General features: G+C 27.0%; 1 protein-coding gene across 2 annotated transcripts; it reads left to right on the top strand.

Annotated features, from left to right (window-relative positions):
• The first annotated feature begins 676 nt into the window (after window positions 1–676).
• On the top strand, window positions 677–16482 carry LOC114181626 (truncated transcription factor CAULIFLOWER A-like). 2 transcript variants are annotated; one of them, XM_028068130.1, is made up of 9 exons: window positions 677–815; window positions 954–1145; window positions 7586–7661; window positions 14103–14167; window positions 14613–14712; window positions 14859–14900; window positions 15372–15413; window positions 15504–15622; window positions 16163–16482. In XM_028068130.1, exons 1-9 carry the CDS (start codon window positions 724–726, stop codon window positions 16269–16271), a joined length of 837 nt encoding a protein of 278 aa, XP_027923931.1. In that variant the 5' UTR covers window positions 677–723; the 3' UTR covers window positions 16272–16482. The 2 variants fall into 2 exon arrangements, with proteins under 2 accessions (XP_027923931.1, XP_027923933.1); XM_028068132.1 differs by having other exon boundaries at window positions 14859–14920; window positions 16163–16411.
• The last annotated feature ends 7963 nt before the right edge of the window (window positions 16483–24445 follow it).

A 24445-nucleotide genomic window follows, 5' to 3' on the forward strand; every position in this document is an offset into this window, starting at 1 on the left:
AAAGATAAACAGTTTTATAGAAAATAAGTAAAAATAACCGTTAATTTTAAAAAATTTAATAAATAATTATATTATAAAGGGTAGAATTGATATTATGAAATATAGACAAAAAAGAAAGAATCTCTTTATATATTGTTATAGATAAAACCTTAATAATAAATTTGTGAATATTTTTTGAAATTTAGTACTCTCAAAATTCTACACAATATATATAATATGTAATAATTTAGACTATCGACTTTTAAACTATACGAAACTCTTAATACATGGAAATCTTCCCATACAGAAGTAGTAAGTTGTATATGAATTACATGATGAACAAGTTTATATACATATTTTAGTAGTATAACTATATATGCTGCAAATGATAAGAAAAGATGTTAGAAGTAAAGAAAGAGAGCAATTGCAAAGGAATTTCCTTCCATGTTGGCCTCCGCGTGTGGGGAAGCTGACCCCACATCCTCGTACGGTCTGCCGCAATCTGTGACATCAACGACGTGTCTTTCTCCAACAATCCCTCATCGACAACGCATCGTACCCGATTCTCCTCATCCACTACCAACTCGACACCGCATTGTACCAAACCCAAACCTCGTTCTACTCTCTCTCATCCCTTTTATTTTTTCCATAATTTTCCATTATCCTTTTACTTTTCTTCACCATGGAAGAAACTATCTTCACTTTTGAAACCGTTTTAGCACACCACAAAAATAGAAAGATACCATGCTATATTATATACGCGAATTCCTCACTCACACCACCCACTTTCTCTTCTCCTTTCATCCTATTTTTTTCCTTCTTTTATCTTCCCTTAGGTATTACACACACTCTCTCTCTCTCTCTCTCTCTTTGTGCTCTGAACTCACTCTAGGGTTTCCTTATTTGCGTGCTGTTTTCTTTGTCTATCTATTTTTCTCTCCCTTTTCTCACTTGGTCTTTCTTAATTGGGAAAGTTTGAAGATGGGAAGAGGAAGGGTTCAGCTGAAGCAGATCGAGAACAAAATCAGTCGCCAAGTCACCTTCTCCAAAAGGAGAACCGGGCTGCGCAAGAAAGCTAATGAAATCTCTGTGCTCTGTGATGCTCAAGTGGCACTGATTGTGTTTAATGCCAAAGGGAAACTCTTCGAGTATTCGTCTGAATCCAGGTTCGTTATTTAACCGACCACCTTTTCAGTACCACGTTAATTGTTTGTGTTTTTTTTCTTTCCTTTTCTCTTCTTTCACTCCTCACTTCTTGCCCAGATTGATTCTTTGTTGGGTTCTTCTGTGATGATTCTCTCGCTCGATTATGCATTTGCTATATCATTTACTCATCGCAAATCTATCTGAATTAACCAGTTATTTCGTTAATTATTATCTCTTTTTGTTTGTTCATTTTTCCACTTTTTTTCGTTGTCCTCCTTGCTTCAAAGTCAACCCCAAAGATTATTCACCAAAATCTTAAATTATAATCACAGATACTTAACAGTTCATCCCAGTATTTTTGTTGATGTACAAAATTATACAGTAATATGATGTACATGACCACAATTATGGTTGACAAGTCACCGAAAACCTTAACCTTGCATTCAAAATCGCTTATAGTAGATTGTTTATCTAAGCTTTGGTACTCAATTTTTTGCCTAAATGTGAAATACTATATATTTAGCACCATATACAACTTTTTAGTTTGTTTATATTGTGTTTTCATTCTTTTTAATTCTGGTTCTAATCGAAGCTTTTTTTTTCCCTGTTCTTATTGCATTCCTTTTGTGAATGTGTTTATATTTACTTCAATAAATTTTACTGGCGAATTTATTAGTGAAGACAGTGCATCATTTTCTGGCGCAAACAGAAACAGTAATAAACCTCTGACTTGAAGTGTATTGTTTCTGATATATAATACAATTTTTTGTCTTGTTTTGTTCACTATAAATACACTGATTCACCACCAAACAAATAAATTAAGAGTACCTAGAGTTTTCCATGTCATTTTGGCTGCTACACTCAGATTTTGTAACTGATGTGGCTGGTTATTTTATACACTGATATAAATATTATGCAGTATAATATAATGATATGTTGGAAGAGAAAAAGTGAAAGTGATATATGTAACAAGAGTTTTGGGATTCATGCACTATTTGTAACATGGATGTGAAGTGTAACAAAAAATCATTATATATTCATACATCTTAAAAATTGTTATGCAATAAATACAATTTCATTACCGATAAAAGGGATTCCGTACATGTTGTGTATATAATATTCATAATGCCTGCAGATTGAGGCACTTTCTCTTACACAACCTGTTTCTTTCTAGGTACTCATAAATTTATTAATTTCTAAATAGCAACTAAACATTGCTCTGGAATCTCCCATGTTGCGTTGAGTTATAAATATCGAAGCAAACAAAAGATAATAACTTAACTGTTTAATATTTTTCTGTTAATTTTTAGAATCCCAAAAAATATACATTGAACTGAATATACGTAGCTTTTCCTGTTTGATATAATTGCATTCTTTAACTTGAGAATAGGAGAGCGGTCAAAGATGGTACAGTTTTGGAATGACATGTTCTTATAGATTTTAATTTTCTTCTTTTTAATTTTAAGATGCTAAATTCAGTTAAATTAATTGTATTAATCTAAACTGTATATTTTAAAAACCTTAACAGTTGTCTAGTCTTCCTGTCTCCCTCTCTCTCTCTATATATATATACATTATTTTTCTCTCAGAATAAACGTGTACATTTTAATGATTAAACAGTCATTGTAATCAATAACAATGTATTCATTACCATTTATTCTAACCCTTCTTGTAGTTTTATTTTTGGTGTACAATAATTTCAATGAAATGAATTATAATAATGTTGTTCAATGTCAATTTTGAAAACCAGTGTTTTGTAAAGTGAGGGATCAATTAGTAATAATTGAAATTTCTATGATTTATTTTAACCCTTCATCTTGTAAAATGTAATATATTTTAATCACACATTAATTTCACTGGAAAGAATTAAAATACAGTTTTGTAAAGTCAACCTTAAACCAGTGTTGTACAAAGTGTAACTAAATTGATCAATACTTGTAATCTTATAATGGTCAAAGTTGTAGTTTAATCAAATGGAAACTGTATTTTGTCTTTCTGATATCTTTCTCTTAAAAGTATTTTTTGTAGAGAGTTTTATGAAATACAGATATCTAGAGTTTGATCCTCAATTCCTTAATTTCAAGCTATGTACAGTTTCAATTTGGGGTTGGTATGAACCTCTTCAAGAGAAGAAAAAAAAACTAACACCACTAAAAGAAATGTTATTATGGATGAACAATTAATATGGATCAACTTCAAAAATCTGTAGATAACTCAAGTTATGAACAAATTACCCTGATAGTTTCTTCTTAGGTGAGCATGCATGAGCTATGAAGTTTAACACATAGTTACAGACACATGATGTTGTTTTGGTCACCATGGTATGAAATATTCACCATTGTACTTATAACTTATTTCTGACAAGAAACTTATATATTAATCAACATTATCAAAATCTCCCACAGAAAAACAAAAAGCAAATGTGTTTTGAAAATGGAAGCTTTATCAATGATATCTATCTATCTATCTATAATAAAGGAAATGCCTTCTTTTGGTTTCTACTTTTGATTAGACTATTTTACTCTTGACCTTAGCATAAATAGTTAAAACTAAAAATGTGTTAATTCCTCTAAGTTACGTACACCAATTATATATCTCTGTTCGATATTTATCTAGCTTTTCATACAAGAGTAGTTTCTTAGAGAGAAATAGTCGTTGTCTCGTGAAAAGGTTGCAGTTTCAAATCTTGAGAACAGTCTGCGAATAGGTCTATATATTCCCATGCCAATCAATAATACCCTATTAGGCAGAATTCCATCTCTTGCACTAGGACCTATGGCGAATACATATGTATGTGCATACTAGGTTCCTTTTGTGTTTCATGTTCTTTTCACCTTAAGTTTATTTTAATAAAATTTAATATTTGTTATTTGATTATTATTCAATCCTCCATTAATATCTAGTCCTATATTCAAGAAATATATGTTTAAAGGTGAAAAAGATGTGTTGAAGATCTTGTATCAACTAAAAATAAAATAGATTTATAAAGTTAAATAACACTTTAAACTTCCTTTCTTTATCATTACCTCACGGTTCATAGTTTATAAAGTTAAATTAAACTTAAAATTTTCTTTTTAAAATAATCTAAATATTATACATAAAAAACATAATTAAAAAAATAAAGACATTTTATTATATCTTGAAATGTTAATCATCGGTATTTGAGGCAATAAAATAATTATTAGAAAACATCATCGACAAGTAGACAACAGTGTAAAACGGTTCTTTAACGTTCTTGTTCAATGTTTTTCTTGAAGATTGAAAGTAATTATGGCCATAAAAAGAGCTATATATATGTTCATTGTAGTTTTCTGAACGATTCTCTCTCTCAACACCAGCATGCATGAAGAGTTATGCAGAACCCAAAGGGTTTTGCTAACAAGGAAGTTTCTGACTCCATTTTTTTTGTGAAAAAACATTGCTTGAAAAAGGGATGTTTCCATAACATTGGACTATGGAGTTGTTCCTCGACAGCATTTAATGTTGTGAGGGTCCTCTTTGGATCTGCTGATAGGTATTTAAGCTTTGTTGGTTTCTCAGACACTGCATTTGCAGGTGGAGAATCTATGGAGAAATGGCTGTTGAGAGAGAGAGAGAGAGAGTTTATTCTTCTGAACACTTTTCTCCCATAGGGACAGGTTTTTACCTAGCAATAGAAAAAAGCTGACATTTAATCTTCGTACCATGTTCAGGGGTTGAAGTCTAAATACAAATTCTGTGTATTTACTCGTAAAAAACGAGTAATGATATATTTTTATATCTATATATATAAAATATATTTATATCTATATATAAAATACCTTGTCAGTATATACAGTCTCTTTTCTAATTACACCAATCTCTAATCAACTTTTGAAGAATTAGAAAAGATATAATCAATGAAGAGATCTTAAGTAATTTAAAAATTATTATTTGTTTCTTCTCTCTTTTTATTCATGTATTTATCTGAGTTATGTTTTCTTCAGTCTACCACAACATTTACCAGATAGAGTTTACTTACTCTCTATCACTTTTTTCTAAAAGCATCATATTATATACTATATTAGCATTTTGCTTTCTATATTTTCCCATATTCGATATCAAATATATACATATGTAAGAGGTATCCATAAAATCGTTATTTGTCTATATTTTTCTATCATTATATCATTTATGCTTATATATGTTTATGCTCTTTCTCTAGATATTTCTTATTTATGTATTTTATAGCATTGGACTTTCCATAATAATTTCCCGAAAAAAAAAAAAAAGAGAGGAGAAATTAGTTATGCAATATTTTAGTACGATATTGTGTAAGCTATATAAAAAAATGTGTGATGGCAGATGGTAAGAAAAAAATAGTGTTAAAGGTAAGCATTGCATGAAAGCATACCCATAAGAGATAATTATATAATTTATATCATATTTTTTAATACTAATTTGTCTATACATGTTTCTATCATATTAATTGTTTTATTTCACTTTTATTTTCATTTTGTCTATTTGAATCTTAACTGTTAAAAAGGTACACGAATTTTAAAAAATATATATAATTTATCAAAAATGAAATGTGTATCAATAATTATTTATATTAAATGCATGTAAATTTAACATATTTAGTCATATTTCTAAAATATGAAGAGTGCAAGTGCCTACCATCACCTGATCTACCACTGGTGTGAGAAGTTTGGAATTGAATTGAACAATAATTTTAATTACTATGTAAGAAAATATCGTTTGTAATTATAGTTTCAACTCCATGAAATAATAATTAATGAAATGAAAATTTATTATGCATGCTTTTGATTCTCAATTCTTGTCCAAAGAATAATAACTCTTCTAACTTTAATCCTACATTGTGCACATGATTTCTTTGTTTTTATTGCACATCATTATTGCTTCAACAACTATTTTGATGTTGTTGCTTAGCCATCATTGTCAGAATTTCATTGCTATATAATGATTGTTGTTATGGCTACTTGCAGACTTTGTCATCAATTACTATCAATATGCATATAATTGGGTTTAGCCAATGGAACATTAAACAAGTTAAAGTGTTTCATAAGCTTGAAATTGATTTTTTTTATAACATCAGTTCTCAATACTTTATCATAGATTATTTTAAATTTTATCTTGAATTCGTAAGAAAATGGATGAGTTTGGTTGAGCTCGTTTTAAATTAGGTTGAAAATTTTAATCTATATAGAAATTGTTAGTTGGACTGTCTCAGAATAGTCATTTATGAATTGAAATATCAAAGAAATAACAAAATGTAAACAGAACTTAAATATAATTCCACAATTATAAGAATATTATATCTTACTAAACTATGTTTTGCACAAATTCTTATTAGAAAGAAGTATCATGCTGATTTTAAATAAATGTAGAGTAAAACAATAACACAAAGTGCTCTTTACAAAACTATTAATAAAACATTAGTTATATCCAATAAAAATATTTAACTAAAATAATTTATAATAATCTAAATAAATTACACAATTAAACTTGTTCCTTGAACAGTTGGATTCATAAGTTATATTGGTTGTATTATGGAGTTGAAGATTATAGGTAAGAGGATACAATGATTGTTTTGAATGTGACAATCATAATAACGTTCAAGTTGGTAATTAGTTATATCTTGATGGTGATGGAAATGGTGACAGAAATAATAAAAAAAGGAAAAGAAATGGAGAAAGTTATTTCAGGATGGAAAAGAATGGTTAGAATTTGTGACTAAGAAAGTCAAATTTAAGAATTTAAAGAATTAATTTTAGCTGTACAATAAATATGGAAAAATATCAGACATCAAAATTATGATTTTGATTCTGAAAATACTTAATAATTAAACTCAATTTTTAATTTCAATTGAAAATCCAATTCTCATTTCGCATCTACATTTATTATAACAGTATTCTACATAGTGTGAAAAACATTCAGCAGCGCCTCATCATTTTTTATTATTATTACTATATAGTGACATCTGTTACATTTTCTCTATACATGTTTCTCTCTTTCCTATGTATACAATCCATTCCCAAAAGAGTGTACTTTGCTAATTTTGCATTTGGCCATGCCATGTGATCCAACAGGACCCTAACAACTATACCTACAAAATTTGGTAGAAGCACTCACTGTTGCATAATGTTCGGAATATTCCTTAGTTTCGTAGGTTGAACTCACGTGTTAACCACAGGGTACCCTACTCTAAGTATCCTAAGATGTTTTTAATAATAATCGAAAACAATAAACACTGAGACTCAAATAAAGTACATATAAAATGCAAATAGTATATCACTTTACAGATTGGTTTTCGTTTTATATTTCTCGAGTATAGTTAAGTCTAAACTTACTCTCTTAATTAGAATAGTCTCACATTTTTTTTATTTCTCACATATACTTTGCGTATAATTTGATTTATTTTTGTAATTTTATAGTGAATAGAATAATAAAGTTCTGAGTATTATTGTTTCTATTATGACAGTATGGAAAACGTCCTTGAACGATATGAGAGACATGCCCATATAGGGCAACTTGTTGAAGATGGTGATGAATCACAGGTACCTCCTCTAATCACAGCTTTTTTAATATCTATATAAGCTTAGTTTTATATATATATATATATATATATATATATATTATATATATATATATATATATATATATATATATATATATAATATATATATATATATATATATATATATATATATATATATATATATATATATATATATATATATATATATATATAGTTATATATATAATGCATCGCCAACAGCATGAATATCTGTGCTTTCATTGTATTTACATAACTTATATTGCTATAGTATCTGATTTTTAACCTTCTGTTTTGATATATACTATGGAAGTTTTTACATTAATGTGGCTGAAAGATGCATTTGGTGATATACATGAAGCTTATGTGTACTATTTACACTATTTTGCTGTCACGTGAACCTTTCTATGAATGTTTGATGACAAGTTAATCAAAATTGTGCAGTTTTCAAACTGAAGAACCAAAACCACACTGTCAAAAAAGAGGCTATTTATAGTGTACAGGTGTAGGATTCTCTTTAGATATTCACAAGGAATGCGTATATAATAGAACCAGAACACAACCAAGAGAAAAGTTTTGTGATGTAACATTTTATTTAATGTAAACTAGGTTTCATTCATATATTAGCTAGAGAGACAACATACATACACATATATATACTTTAATAACACAATCCAACATATATAATTGTAGGGTTTGGAACCCTAAGAGCAAAAAACTAGGTCATGTCTAAAAAGTGACCTATAAACACTCTTTTTCCTTTACTCAACTGAAGTGTTTCGTTCATAAAAACTGAAACTTTAAAGAGAATATGATTTCAAATGCATTCACTGAGGTGTCATTTGCTAAAGCCATTCGGAATTGGTTTTGTTCACCCTCCTCTTTCAAAGTGAGGTGTCATTTTGCTAAGTTGCCCTTAAAATCCCGTCAACACATAATGATTAGCAAATTTTGAAGCAAGTGTGAGAAAGACAGTGTAAGAATGTGTGATAGTAGCAGAAGAGTAGAAGAGAAAATGTTTAGAGGGATAAAGTGTAAGCATGAGAAGGTTGAAGTGACTGTGCAGAAGTAGGGAGAAGCTATGCATGGAGAAATGGAGAAAAGGAGAAAAGGAGAAAAAGGAATATGTTTATGTAATAGGTTGTACAAATGGAGAGAGGGAAGAAACGAATCTTTAGCAATCCCTTCTTTTTGGGGTGTTCAAAAAATAAAAGAGTGAAACTGAACCAAGTTTTTATTTTTTACTCAATTTTTTCACTAGTTCACTTACAATAAAATAAGAGAAATTACATTATAATTTCTTGACAACAAGAAGCCATTCAATTTACATGAAAATTATGTAAATTTCTTATAATTAAATTTATTTAAAAAAACAAATATAAAATAATAAGACAAAATTGATAATAAAATTTAGTTAGTTTTTGCTTATATTTTTTAGTTGCTGCAAATATTGTATTAGAAGAGAAAATTCTAAAATAAATGTTTACAAAAACATTTAACTCGCAATTGGGAAATATAAATAATATTTTATTTCACTAATATTCTTAGTGTGTTTTTTCTTTTATTAAAATTCATTAATTTATAAAATGTGAAGATTGACTTCAATTTGTTTTCATACTTCTACCAATACAACATCCTTCTTTTGTTGCTATTTTTGTAGGCCAACTAAAGTTGAGCAACTTCAGTTTAAAAATAATTACTACCCTTATCAATATATTTAATTGATTGTTATTTATGAGATCTTTCTTAGTATCACTACTTTATCCTTAAGCTATATGCATTGCATTCTGGCTATTAGTACATTCGTGAATCGATTCTAGTTTTGATAACAATCCTTAAAGTTATATCAATTATTTTTGTTGGCATTACAACAATTTTCTTTGAATCCAAATCATGTCAAGTTTTTTTTACATTTAAACCAATTTTTCAATTTCATCATATTTGAACTTGTTATTACATATCATCCACATAAAGTATCTAAATTATAATTGGATTCAATCTCAAGAATCCATCAAACTTTTCATAACATTGTCTTAATTCTTGTTTAAACATTTACAAACTCTTTTTCAATTCACAAATCATATTCTCCTTCCTAGTCTCTTAATAAAAGATTCAAGTTAGGGTATCTCCTCGTCTAAATCATCATGAAGAAATGTAATTTTTATATCTAAGTATCCTGGGAAGATTTCTTAAGTAGTCATACTGCTTAATATAAACATAATAGTAAATTTACCATCACAACTAGAACAAATATTTCAGTGTAGTTAACTTTTGTTGAAACTCTTTAATATTTAGTTTGGCTTTATATCTTTGGGTGTCATAATCATCCTCCGTCATTCTTTCGCTTAAAATTGCATCTCTATAAATCATATTTTTGTTTGTATTATCCTAAACACAGTAGCCAAACATATCCAATAAAAGTGCACTTCTTTTATTTGTAATCAAGTATATTTTTGAAATATTATAGTTTTAGAAAGAGGCTTGAATAGACATTACTTTATAAATATTTCCCCTGTTATGCCTATTAAACAATGACAAAGATTTGTTTGAAGGTGTTACAAAGAAGTTCACAAACACTACAACAAACATTTTATGATAACCAACTATTACAAGTTTCTTACTACCACTTTTGGCTTACAATAAGTACTTAAAGTCACCCTTGACTACCTACCATCGAGCATGAGAACGTAAGGTCTTTATGGACAAAGTACATAAAGTTTCTCGAGATTATACATTTGTTAATACAAAGTTCACAGACAAAAGAGTGAGTATAAAATTTAAATACTAGTTGTACTTAGAGATTGTCTCACAACAATGAAGAATTTACAAATAAAGAACTCTCTTTATATTGCTTGGAAGATAACTTTTGCTTAGGACTAAGGAGATAGTAAAAGAATGGAGGTTTTTATAAGCATTTGCTCATTAAGTCATCTTTAGACTCACTTGAATGAGTTGTTGCAAATCCTTTGTTGGTTGTTGAGTCAAATTTCAAACTTAAATGATTTTCTAGGTTTGAATAACTTTAACATTGAAGATGCATTCAATATAATCCATATATGCATTAAATGCACTTCTCTTCTTGCAACATCTCGATAGTTGGATGGACTTATCAGGAAAAAGCTTTTACTTGAAATTAAGTAAATCACAATTTATTCGGTAAAACAATCCTTTCTAGATAAAGCATGCGTTAGTGAGTTGGTAAATTAAAGCAACTTTAGCATGAGTTTGAAAAGATCATTAATGTGGTAGCACCAGTGTAGGAAGGGAATTTGGCAGCAGTTATTTTTTCTATTCTACACCGGTTTTGGAACTGAGGCATATAAGATCGAGGCCAAAAAGGGTCAGTTTTTGGCCTCGGGTGAAAACCGAAACCATATCTTCCCACTTTCTAGTTCAGTTCTCTAGGAACTGAAGCCATATGGTCATTGGTTCATCATCATAGCTCTGTGTGCGTCTGCGTCATCGTAAGAGCCATATTCATCCTTCAAACCAAAACCATTAACACCCTTCTAGGTCCTCTTCACATCCCGATCCTCACAAGCATCCAATGGCTCCTCAAATCCTTCAGCCAACTCGAGTCAATTCTTCGAAACCTCCACGCCAAGTTCGTCCCCATCGTCACCATCCGAATCAAGTCTCAATGAGCCATATTCATCGCCGACTGATCGCACCCTCGCCCGCCAAGCCCTCGTCCAAAACGGTTCCCTCTTCTCCGACCACCCCAAGACTCTCGCCACCTCCGAAATCCTCACCAGCGACCAATGCAACATCGGCTCTACCTCCTATAGCCCCATGTGGCGTATCCTCTGCTGAAACCTCACCTCCAAGATGTTGCACCACTCATGCGTCAAGTCCTTCTCTAGGATCTGCAACTGGGTCCCCCACACCCTCCTCGCTCGCCTTAAATATGATTCTCAATCTAACGATTCTCAACCCAACGCTTGTCTTCATGTGCTTTGGGGAGCGACTCGACGAGGGCAAAGTCAGAGATGTTGAGGGCGTCCAAATGGTTCACTATTTGAACCCTAATCAAACAATATGGCCTTGGTTCAATTTTTAACCGAGGCATAAAGTTTTTTTGGCACTGGTTTCCCTACCACCAGAGGCCAGACATCAAACGTCCAATGGCATTTTTTAAATATTGGCTAAGTTTTTGGCTTCAGGTCTGAAATCCTGAAGCATATGAGGTCATTTGGCACCGGATTTTTGAGAATCGAGGCATAAAAGCCTTTTTTGCTTCGGGTGTATAGTGAACCGAGGCATAAAAGTTGACAGGAGTTGCAAAAATGTCACCGCACCAATATATGCTTTAGTTCTTGGATAACCGATGCATATAAGACGAGTTAAAAGCCCACTTCTGCATTAGTGTAGAAACTACAAACTAGATTCTCTTGGTCAAACGTAAAGAATATTCATTAGATGTTTATGAAGTGTGATATCAATTTAAACATATGGGCATTTCGTTTGAACATGTAAATGTTTGTTAGACATTGAAATAATAATATACATTATTATATCGTTTCACACATTAAACACAAATATATTTTGTGGTTTTAACAAGACTTTCGTCTTACAAATAAAGTACTAACATGTTTTTGTGTTTTGTTGTTTCCAATTAATCAAAATTATAGGTGTTAAACTTTTCCTTAACAAACTTCTATTTATCAATCACAAAGAGATCTTAATGCTTATGTTGTTGTCCTTTGTGTCAATGTTTTACCGTCAATGTGATTGTTATCAATAAAATTATTTTGTTTCTTTGCATACTTCAAGTTGGTATTAAAACTTTCGATCTTGGGATCACTAAAACGTTAGTAGTTTCTCGTACCATTGTTCTCCATCATCGTCGATAATAATAACATATAAATGCATTATTAACAAAGTTGTGCACATCATCAAGTAACCCCACTACTATCAATGTGTGTAGCCCACTTGTAAAGTCCACTCGTTGTCACCACAAATAAGGTCAATATGAGACCTCTTAAACCCATTAAAAGAGGTGGTGACATCTTATTTGACTTTGATTTGAGTGTATATGAATTTATTTGTTCTTTTGCCAATTGTTCTCTTGTTACGTCTTTGGTTTTGTGGTTTTAATTTGACATATGTTATGAAAGCTTATAAAGAGAAACAAAATCATTTGAGAAGAATAGTTTAATCAATGATTGGTCATGTGGATCATATTCCTTATCCATAAAGAGTAAAAGTACATTCAATGTTATTAGTTCTTTGTCTTAGCTTGAATTCTTAACTCTAGAGCTATTGATCACATGACTCCATTTCTAATTAGTTTTATATTCTCATTTGTTCCCTATACTACCCTAGGGTCAGTTTACCTTGTTGAGTGTAGTGCTATTTTTATTTATTCTCATAAACATAGTAAATTAGATCCTAGACCTCTTAAATCTCCATTTATTGATTGTCCTTCTAATAAAAAGAGGTGTGAATGTTTTCATCTTAAAATTCGTCATATCTTTATATTTATGGATGTCACTTTTTATGAAAAAAATCTTTTTATGAGTTCTTCACTTCAAGGAGAGAAAAACTTGAAGTAAAGGATGTTTACTTCTTGTTATTGTCATAGTTGTCTATACAAAATGTTCCATATCCAAGTTATGAAGTCACTAGAAATGGATTGAAGAAACCCAAAATGAGGAAGAAGAAGAAATCTTTGAAAACAAAACATCAAAGAAAGAAAGAACACTCATTTTGATGATATGACACTAAAGGCTCATTTTGATGAGTTCAATTTAATCTTGATGGAGGTTCAAGACGTATGCCTCAAGGTAGATGATAAAGATGCAATGATTCTCATGTTAGCTTCTATTTTGCACCCTATGAGAACCTGGAAAGTTTTTTAGTGTCGGAAATGAATCCATTACACTTAAATAGGTTAAGTTCATTCTCTATATAAGGAAGGTTCGCCTTAAAGCATTGAGAATGTTAAGATACATTGAGGTTAATGATATTCAAGAAAGACGAAAAGTCAAGAAAGACCAGAACTTGTCTAAATGACGATTGTAAATATTGCAAATAGTCAACATATTGAAAGATTATTTAAGATTGGAAGCAAAATCATGTAATGACTACAATTTGAAAGGTTGAGTATGAATATCTAAAGAGACTAAATACATTTAATGGGAGTACAAAAAAAATGAATATTTATTAGGTATGATTTTCTACGCAATATGAATAGGAAAATACATTTAACACCAACTTTTTCTAATAAAATATTAATTTAATTGGAGTACAAAAAAAAATGAATATTTATTAGATTTACGTGATTTTTTTTTAATTGTGGATTTTAGTCTAGTATATTTTATATATATTTGTGATTTGCAGCACATCAAAGTTTTCCTTTTTAAAAAAACAGGGTGAAGTTAGTTTCAAATTAAGTGTGTATACGTATGTTCTCAGCATCAATATCATTGTAATATTGTAGGGCAATTGGTCCTTGCAATGCTTCAAGCTCACCGGCAAAGTTGAAGTCTTAGAGAAAAACTTAAGGTACATTATTCATCCTTCTGCTATAAACTTAACAATAACTTTGAACTATGCTGCTACTCTTTCAATTAATTATAACCTTTTTGTCTTCTGTTCTCACCAAAAACACCATTCTGTTCTTTTTTTCCAGTTGATAATTTCTATAAGTAAGAAAATCTGCTAATTTAACACCAAAATTTTAGGTGATTTTTGTCAAATTTCTTGAGACACAAAAGGTATCTCTGAGAGCGTGTTTTTTATTTCTTTTAACAAGCCAAAGTGAGATAATACGAAAAACTCAGAAAAAATCTCCAAGGCAATACAATATAAAAATTTTAACAGTTCATTTTAATTTGTGTGAACAGGTAATAATGTTTAATAATTTATCTTTTTTAAGATGCTTCAAAACCATTTAGTTTTTGTGTAAGAAAATCAAAATTAGAAATAAGTTATGACATGTTGAATATAGGAACTTTGTTGGACAAGATCTGGATCCCTTGAGCTTGAGAGAGCTTCAGAGTTTGGAGCATCAGCTTGACACAGCTATAAAGCGCATCCGAACTAGAAAGGTGCAAAATTAATTGCTTTATCATCTTCAAACAAATAACAAAACTAAAACAAGTCCACAAAAACCATTTCAAAAGTTAAACGAGTTTTATATATGCATAACATTTTTCTGCGGCTAATCTTCATATCATGATCATGATTCTTGCAGAACCAAGTGATGAATGAATCCATCTCAGATATGCAGAAAAAGGTAACCGGAGATTTACTAATGTATGTCTGTTTCTTTGTAATAAACATTACTAAAAAAATTCATATTTTCAGCCAATTTTGTTTTCAAAATATTTTTCTAGGAAATATCTACAAATTTTGTTGTAAAATTTTTTTGCAAGAAATTGCTATCAATTTTCTTGCAAAATATTTTATATAAAACATTTTTCACAATAAATTTTGTAAGAAATACTTGCAAATTTTATAATTGGGTAGAAAATGATTACTCACGAAAGAATTACCTGTCAATTAAAATTCTTAGAAAAAATGGCAGAAAAAAAGTTTTTTCTTACAATTTTTTTTAACAAATTTAAAGGAAAAATCTCGTGTAATATGAAAATTTCTAATAATAAAAAACTAACCATTAACATTTGTCGATAAAAAAATATCGTAAAAACATATTACATATACTTTATGTATAATGTAGTAACAAAGTGTGGTGTGGATGTGACAGGCAAAGCAACTGCAGGAGCAAAATGGGACGCTTACAAAGAAGGTAGAAGCCATGTAATGTATGAGTTTTGTATTAAGAGAAGGGATAAGGGAAAAAGGTTGTTGTTGACCTGTTTGTTACATTGATGAGTAGATTAAGGACAAAGGAAAAGCAGTGGCTGAACGTTCACAATGTGTGCCACAAACCATTCCTCAACCATGCCCTCCACAGCTACAACCACAACATAGACTTGTTCCTTCTTTAACACCTCGGTATCTATCTCATCTCTCTTCTCACCATCTATATATAAAAACCATAGAATCAACTTTTCAAATTTAGAGCTCATAAACTCAATACTTTAGATTTTAGGTTGGAGGTATATTGTTATTAATTTTCTTATGAATTTAGTTCAGGTATCATTGTCATTGAATCTCTAGTTTTTATATATGTAGGTCAAATTTGTTAGAAATTACGAAAATAAACAAGTCATAAAATATTTACTCATCATGGTTTAAGTCGTGTGGACTCATGATGACTTCAAAAACAAAATCTCGACTTCACAAATTTTTTAGAAAGTGATGTCGTCATGGATATTGACGACTTCACTTCTTAGTATTCATAAAAAAATTGTGTAGAGTCTTCACGATTTTGCTTTTGAAATCGGCACGAGTCCATACGACTTATTTTCTGACTTGCTAATGTTTGGACAAATTTGCCAAAAAAAAGAAACCTGAATCTACCCTGTAAATCTCCTTTTATGAATCTATATATATTACTAGAGTTTTGAGATTATAAGTGTGAAAATGGTGCAGTGAGAATTTACAAGCTGCAGCGGCACTGGAGGAAGTGGATGAAGGACGAGCAGTTCCTAGTACGACTACTCTGATCCCACCATGGATGCTGCATCAGTTTGCAAGATGAATAAGTGTGGCAGTGTTATGTTTGTGACATGTTATGGATGTTAAAAGCATAAGCTATATAAGTATGTGTCAAAAACATAAAGAATAATGGTGTACCCATGCATAACTGCTCATTCTTCAATAGGATGTGCCTTCAAATTTCATGCTTTTGCCAAATATTTCATTGGCCAAGAATGCTATTATATATAGTGCAAGTGATTTTTCCATGCAAATCATGGAGTGTTATCTTTAGCAAATAATGAATGGTGCAACTTAAATAATAAAACCGTGAAATCAACAGTTATGTGTGCTAAAAGTAAATTTTCTCAGTGAATGCGCACCAGAAAACCTAAACATGCAAGGGGCTGTTAGCATTTGGAAGAACTTTTTTATTGTACTTTTTTTAAAAAAAAAAAGTTTATATAAAATCAGTAAAAAAATAAATAAAAATTTTACTTAAATCAAACAACTACTTAAAGATTGGGAGGAGAAAGCTAAGTAAAAAGATGCACAAACACAAAACCAGTTAAAAAAATGATCAAATATTTATCTCCATAGGAACTACACCATAAGAAAGACAGTTTCTTCCTGCATCTTCATAACTTTCCTCCTGAAACTTTATGTAAAGAAATTTTACATTTTATCCTTTTTTAGATTGTAAATTTAAAATTTATTTTTTTATTTTTGTCCTGTATAATTCCAAAGTCAAAAATAAATTTAGATTATAAAATTTAGTAGTCCTTTGTTTTTTTTTTTTTTTAAAAATAGATTGTGCGATTCACAAGTTATTTTTATTTTTAAGTTTCAAATTTCGCAATTCGAATATCATAGTAACCTTCGTATGGCTAGAAGTGATAATCAGAAATCAGCTTTTATTTTTAGATTATATAATTAAAAGAAGGCAAAACGTTAAGTTTCTTTATAAGGGGATGCAGAAAGAAAATTATGGAGGTGCAGTAAGAAACTGCCTAACAAAAGGAAAAGAAGCAGCTAATGGATCAAAACAGTATATCGAGCAAGGATAATGGACCTTACCTAGGACATATTTCCACCATTTACAATGGTATTTTCTTTCTGCACCCACACAATTTCTTTGCCAACCAGAATAATTTTAAAAATGATATTTTATTCTTCATAAAAGTAATTTTTCGATTATTTCTTCTGTAATTTTTTTGAAATAAATTTTAAAATTTTCAAAACATGATTTCTGAAACAAGACTTTCAGAGTGAGACTTTTGAAATTGTATTTTTGGAACAAAATTTTTAGAATGAGATTTTTAAAGTGCATGAAATACATTGTAAAACAAACATTGTAAAACAAACTTTCCAGAAAATATATAATACTTTTACAAATTGTGAAAACCAAGATTTTCGGAATACATAAAATGTATTCCAGAAGAAAATTTGTGAAACGAGTTTTTTTCCATAACGCATTCTGTCTCCTTTACTTTCTTTGCAGCAATCTCCCTCTTTTTCTTCTTTTAGTGATAATATAATATAGTGAAAGAAAATATTTTAATGTTTTTTTATTACTATGGAAATGCAATCAATAATAATAAAGATGCACGAAGCAAAAGCCTTCAAAAGTTCAATGTCTGTCATCAAACTTTTATTTATTTATAAGAATTGAATAGAAATATTGTCAAGTTTACGGTAATTGAAAGATATCCTATTTGACTAAGCTACACTCCCTTAGTGGTTAAAAATTAAATCTGAAATTAGTAGTTTAAAAGAGTTTTTCTTTTCTTTTAACAAAGAATAATGTTTAGAAGCGCAAGAAAACAACCAAATTATCTGTGAAACTATATATGAAACTATAATTTTATATAGAAATATTAGCAAAAATTTAATTACTCGAATGGTCTCATTTGGTAAAGATATTAATTTACTTCCCGTTTTTAAAAAAATATCAATTGCATCCCCACTATTTTGAAAAAAAAAATCATTAATTAACTCTCTTTCAGACAAAGATTAGTAACGTTGTTAACGGTGTATCACGTGTCAATATATGATTTATATTTTTTTTATTTTTTAATTATATTTTTTGCAAAAAAATTATTATCATGTGTCAGATTCGTAGTATGTCACGTGGTAAGACAATGTCATTGTCAAATGTTTATATATAGATATCAATATAAAAATATTTATACTTAATTAGTTTTAATCTTATAAAAAATGATTAAATTTTTTTTAATATGTATATAAGCATGTTAGCAATACTGTATAATAAATAAAAGAAAATACAACTTGGAAAACATCTAGTAAGGAAACATTCAACCTCAATGTTATGAAACCAAATAGTTTAATAAACTTATTTTATTTCTAGAAAAAAGTATCGTTAAGAAAACAGATAATTTATCTCACTAAATAAAATTAAAATTAGATGTCTTGTGTAGATTAATGTGTGTTTATTAATTAAACATTCCCTTTTTCTATAAGGGTAATTATGATTTTACATCATATTTTTTTCTCTTACATTCAAATTATAATCCCATAAATTATTATTTATAATTATTATAATATTTTATTTATATTTATCATTATTATGTTAATATAATATTTTATTATAGAAATTAGTTTTCAAATGAATATAAAAAAAAGGTGGGTGCGAAAGAAATATTTTTCTTTCTATAAAGTGAAGCTCTATGTGTCTTCCTAAATTTAAAAGAGGGATGTAGCTTGATTAATATTCGGGAAGAAAACTATTTATAAGATCAAGCTTCCATGGGATTTTATGTAGGGTTTTACGAATTGGTTATATCTTATGAGTTGGATTTTTTAATAAGAGTATTCACAAACGGGTCTTTCTTCCCGCACCTCCAAAATTTCTTTTACACCTCCAAACTTTCTTTAAATTACTAAAAAACCCTTTGACCATTTAACAAACAACGCAGACACCACACCCCCAAAATTATGTAGACTTCCGGAAGTCAAAATATATGATTTCCGGAAATCAAAAATCATCACCGGAAGTCGACTTCCGAAAGTCAAAAATCATCACCGGAAGTCGACTTCCGGAAGTCAAAAAACATCACCGGAAGTCGACTACCGAAAGTCAAAAAAAATTACGGAAGTCAACTTCCGTATATAAAAATATATATATATTTTTTATTTTATTTAATTTTTTAAAATATGTATACAAAATTATAAAACATTTAAATTTAAAAAAGATTACTTTAAAAAATAAAAAAATAATAATAAAATTACCAAATAAAAAATTGAAAAACAAAATTAAAATATAATTTAAATTCAAATAATAAAACTTTAAATAATTTAAAAATGAAAAAAAAATATATATATATATATAAACCAGTATTAAAAATTATAAAACATATATATTTTATAAAGTTTTATTATTTTAATTTAAATTATTTTTTAATTTTATTTTTACTTTTACTTATTTTATTGATATTATTATAATTATTTTATTTATATATTTCATGTATATTTTTTATATTTTATTTGAATTTTTAATTTTTTTAAAATATAAATATTTAATTTTAATCAAATTTTAATTTTTTTTTTAATTATATATCTTTTATATTTTTAAATTTATATTTATTTTTATATAATTTATTAAAAATGTAATAAAAATACAAAAGAATTAAAAAAATGATATTTAAAATAACATATATAAATAATCAAATTTAAAATAAAAATAAATAAGAATATTCTTGAAAATCGAATTCTAGTCATATATAATTTATTTTAAATTTGATTATTAATATATGTTATTTCAAATATAATTTTTTTAATTCTTTTTTATTTTTATTAAATTTTTAATAAATTATATAAAAATAAATTTAAATTTAAAAATATAAAAAAATATATAATTGAAAAAATTTTAAAAATTTGATTAAAATTAAATATTTAAATTTTAAGCAAAATTAAAAAATTCAAATAAAATATAAAATAATATACATAAAATATATAAATAAAATAATTATAATAATATCAATAAAATAAGTAAAAGTGAAAATAAAATTCAAAAATAATTTAAATTAAAATAATAAAACTTTATAAAATATATATGTTTTATAATTTTTAATACCAGAAGTTGACTTCCGTTTGTATATATATACGGAAGTTCGTTTATATATATATATATATATATATTTTTTCATTTTTAAATTATTTAAATTTTTATTATTTGAATTTAAATTATTTTTCAATTTTATTTTTCAATTTTTTATTTAGTAATTTTATTATTTATTTTTTTTATTTTTTAAGGTAATCTTTTTTAAATTTAAATGTTTTATAATTTTGTTTACGTATTTTAAAAAATTAAATAAAATAAAATATATAATTTTTTTTATATACGGAAGTTGACTTCCGTAATGTTTTTTGACTTCCGGTGATGTTTTTTGACTTCCGGAAGTCGACTTCCGGTGATGTTTTTTGACTTCCGGAAGTAGACTTCCGGTGATGATTTTTGACTTCCGAAAGTCGACTTCCGGTGATGATTTTTGACTTCCGAAAGTCGACTTCCGGTGATGATTTTTGATTTCCGGAAGTCGACTTCCGGTGATATATTTTGACTTCCGGAAGTCATATATTTTGACTTCCGGAAGTCTACATAATTTTGGGGGTGTGGTGTCTGCGGAGTTTGTTAAATGGTCAAAGGGTTTTTTAGGAATTTAAAAAAAGTTTGGAGGTGTAGAAGAAATTTTGGAGGTGCAGGAAGAAAGACCCATTCTTTTTCTATTTGGTCTGGAATTAAGGATTAGTTATTAGGGTCTTTCTTCCTGCACCTCCAAAATTTCTTCTACACCTCCAAACTTTCTTTAAATTCCTAAAAAACCCTTTGACCATTTAACAAACTCCGCAGACACCACACCCCCAAAATTATGTAGACTTTCAGAAGTCAAAATATATGACTTTCGGAAGTCAAAATATATCACCGAAAGTCGACTTCCGAAAATCAAAAATTATCACCGGAAGTCGACTTCCGGAAGTCAAAAATCATCACCGGAAGTCGACTTCCGGAAGTCAAAAATCACCACCAGAAGTCGGTTCCCGGAAGTCAAAAATCATCACCGGAAGTCGACTACCGGAAGTCAAAAAACATCACCGGAAGTCGACTTCCGGAAGTCAAAAAACATTACGGAAGTCGACTTCTGTATATAAAAAAAATTATATATTTTATTTTATTTAATTTTTTAAAATACGTATACAAAATTATAAAACATTTAAATTTTAAAAAGGTTACTTTAAAAAAAATAATAAATAATAAAATTACTAAATAAAAAATTGAAAAATAAAATTGAAAAATAATTTAAATTTAAATAATAAAACTTTAAATAATTTAAAAATGAAATATATATATATATATATATATATATATATATATATATATATATATAAACCGGAAGTCGGACTTGCGTATATATATACAAATGGAAGTCGACTTCCTCTATTAAAAATTATAAAACATATATATTTTATAAAGTTTTATTATTTTAATTTAAATTATTTTTTAATTTTATTTTTACTTTTACTTATTTTATTGATATTATTATAATTATTTTATTTATATATTTCATGTATATTTTTTTATATTTTATTTGAATTTTTAATTTTTTTAAAATATAAATATTTAATTTTAATCAAATTTTAATTTTTTTTTAATTATATATCTTTTATATTTTTAAATTTATATTTATTTTTATATAATTTATTAAAAATGTAATAAAAATACAAAAGAATTAAAAAAATGATATTGAAAATAACATATATAAATAATCAAATTTAAAATAAAAATAAATAAGAATATTCTTGAAAATCGAATTCTAGTCATATATAATTTATTTTAAATTTGATTATTAATATATGTTATTTCAAATATAATTTTTTTAATTCTTTTTTATTTTTATTAAATTTTTAATAAATTATATAAAAATAAATTTAAATTTAAAAATATAAAAAAATATATAATTGAAAAAATTTTAAAAATTTGATTAAAATTAAATATTTAAATTTTAAGCAAAATTAAAAAATTCAAATAAAATATAAAATAATATACATAAAATATATAAATAAAATAATTATAATAATATCAATAAAATAAGTAAAAGTGAAAATAAAATTCAAAAATGATTTAAATTAAAATAATAAAACTTTATAAAATATATATGTTTTATAATTTTTAATACCGGAAGTTGACTTCCGTTTGTATATATATACGGAAGTTCGTTTATATATATATATATATATATATATATATATATATATATATATATATATATATATATATATATATATATATATATATATTTTCATTATTAAATTATTTAAATTTTTATTATTTGAATTTAAATTATTTTTCAATTTTATTTTTAATTTTTTATTTAGTAATTTTATTATTTATTTTTTTTATTTTTTAAGGTAATCTTTTTTAAATTTAAATGTTTTATAATTTTGTTTACGTATTTTAAAAAATAAAATAAAATAAAATATATAATTTTTTTTTATATACGGAAGTTGACTTCCGTAATGTTTTTTGACTTCCGGTGATGTTTTTTGACTTCCGGAAGTCGACTTCCGGTGATGATTTTTGACTTCCGGAAGTCGACTTCCGGTGATGATTTTTGACTTCCGAAAGTCGACTTCCGGTGATGATTTTTGATTTCCGGAAGTCGACTTCCGGTGATATATTTTGACTTCCGGAAGTCATATATTTTGACTTCCGGAAGTCTACATAATTTTGGGGGTGTGGTGTCTGCGGAGTTTGTTAAATGGTCAAAGGGTTTTTTAGGAATTTAAAAAAAGTTTGGAGGTGTAGAAGAAATTTTGGAGGTGCAGGAAGAAAGACCCATTCTTTTTCTATTTGGTCTAGAATTAAGGATTAGTTATTAGGGTCTTTCTTCCTGCACCTCCAAAATTTCTTCTACACCTCCAAACTTTCTTTAAATTCCTAAAAAACCCTTTGACCATTTAACAAACTCCGCAGACACCACACCCCCAAAATTATGTAGACTTTCAGAAGTCAAAATATATGACTTTCGGAAGTCAAAATATATCACCGAAAGTCGACTTCCGAAAATCAAAAATCATCACCGGAAGTCGACTTCCGGAAGTCAAAAATCATCACCGGAAGTCGACTCCCGGAAGTCAAAAATCATCACCGGAAGTTGACTCCCGGAAGTCAAAAAACATCACCGAAAGTCGACTTCCGGAAGTCAAAAAACATTACGGAAGTCGACTTCTTTATATAAAAAAAATTATATATTTTATTTTATTTAATTTTTTAAAATACGTATATAAAATTATAAAACATTTAAATTTTAAAAAGGTTACTTTAAAAAAAATAATAAATAATAAAATTACTAAATAAAAAATTGAAAAATAAAATTGAAAAATAATTTAAATTTAAATAATAAAACTTTAAATAATTTAAAAATGAAATATATATATATATATATATATATATATATATATATATATATATATATATATATATATATATATATATATATATATAAACCGGAAGTCGGACTTGCGTATATATATAGAAACGGAAGTCGACTTCCTCTATTAAAAATTATAAAACATATATATTTTATAAAGTTTTATTATTTTAATTTAAATTATTTTTTAATTTTATTTTTACTTTTACTTATTTTATTGATATTATTATAATTATTTTATTTATATATTTCATGTATATTATTTTATATTTTATTTGAATTTTTTAATTTTGTTTAAAATATAAATATTTAATTTTAATCAAATTTTAAATTTTTTTTAATTATATATTTTTTATATTTTTAAATTTAAATTTATTTTTATATAATTTATTAAAAATGTAATAAAAATACAAAAGAATTAAAAAAATAATATTTAAAATAACATATATAAATAATATATAAATAATCAAATTTAAAATAAAAAAAATAGGAATATTCTTGAAAATCGAATTCTAGTGATATATAATTTATTTTAAATTTGATTATTAATATATGTTATTTCAAATATAATTTTTTTAATTCTTTTTTATTTTTATTAAATTTTAAATAAATTATATAAAAATAAATTTAAATTTAAAAATATAAAAAAGATATAATTGAAAAAATTTTAAAAATTCGATTAAAATTAAATATTTAAATTTTAAGCAAAATTAAAAAATTCAAACAAAATATAAAATAATATACATAAAATATATAAATAAAATAATTATAATAATATCAATAAAATAAG

Source organism: Vigna unguiculata, chromosome 4 (assembly GCF_004118075.2).
Source record: "Vigna unguiculata cultivar IT97K-499-35 chromosome 4, ASM411807v1, whole genome shotgun sequence".
Taxonomy (NCBI): Eukaryota; Viridiplantae; Streptophyta; class Magnoliopsida; order Fabales; family Fabaceae; genus Vigna; species Vigna unguiculata.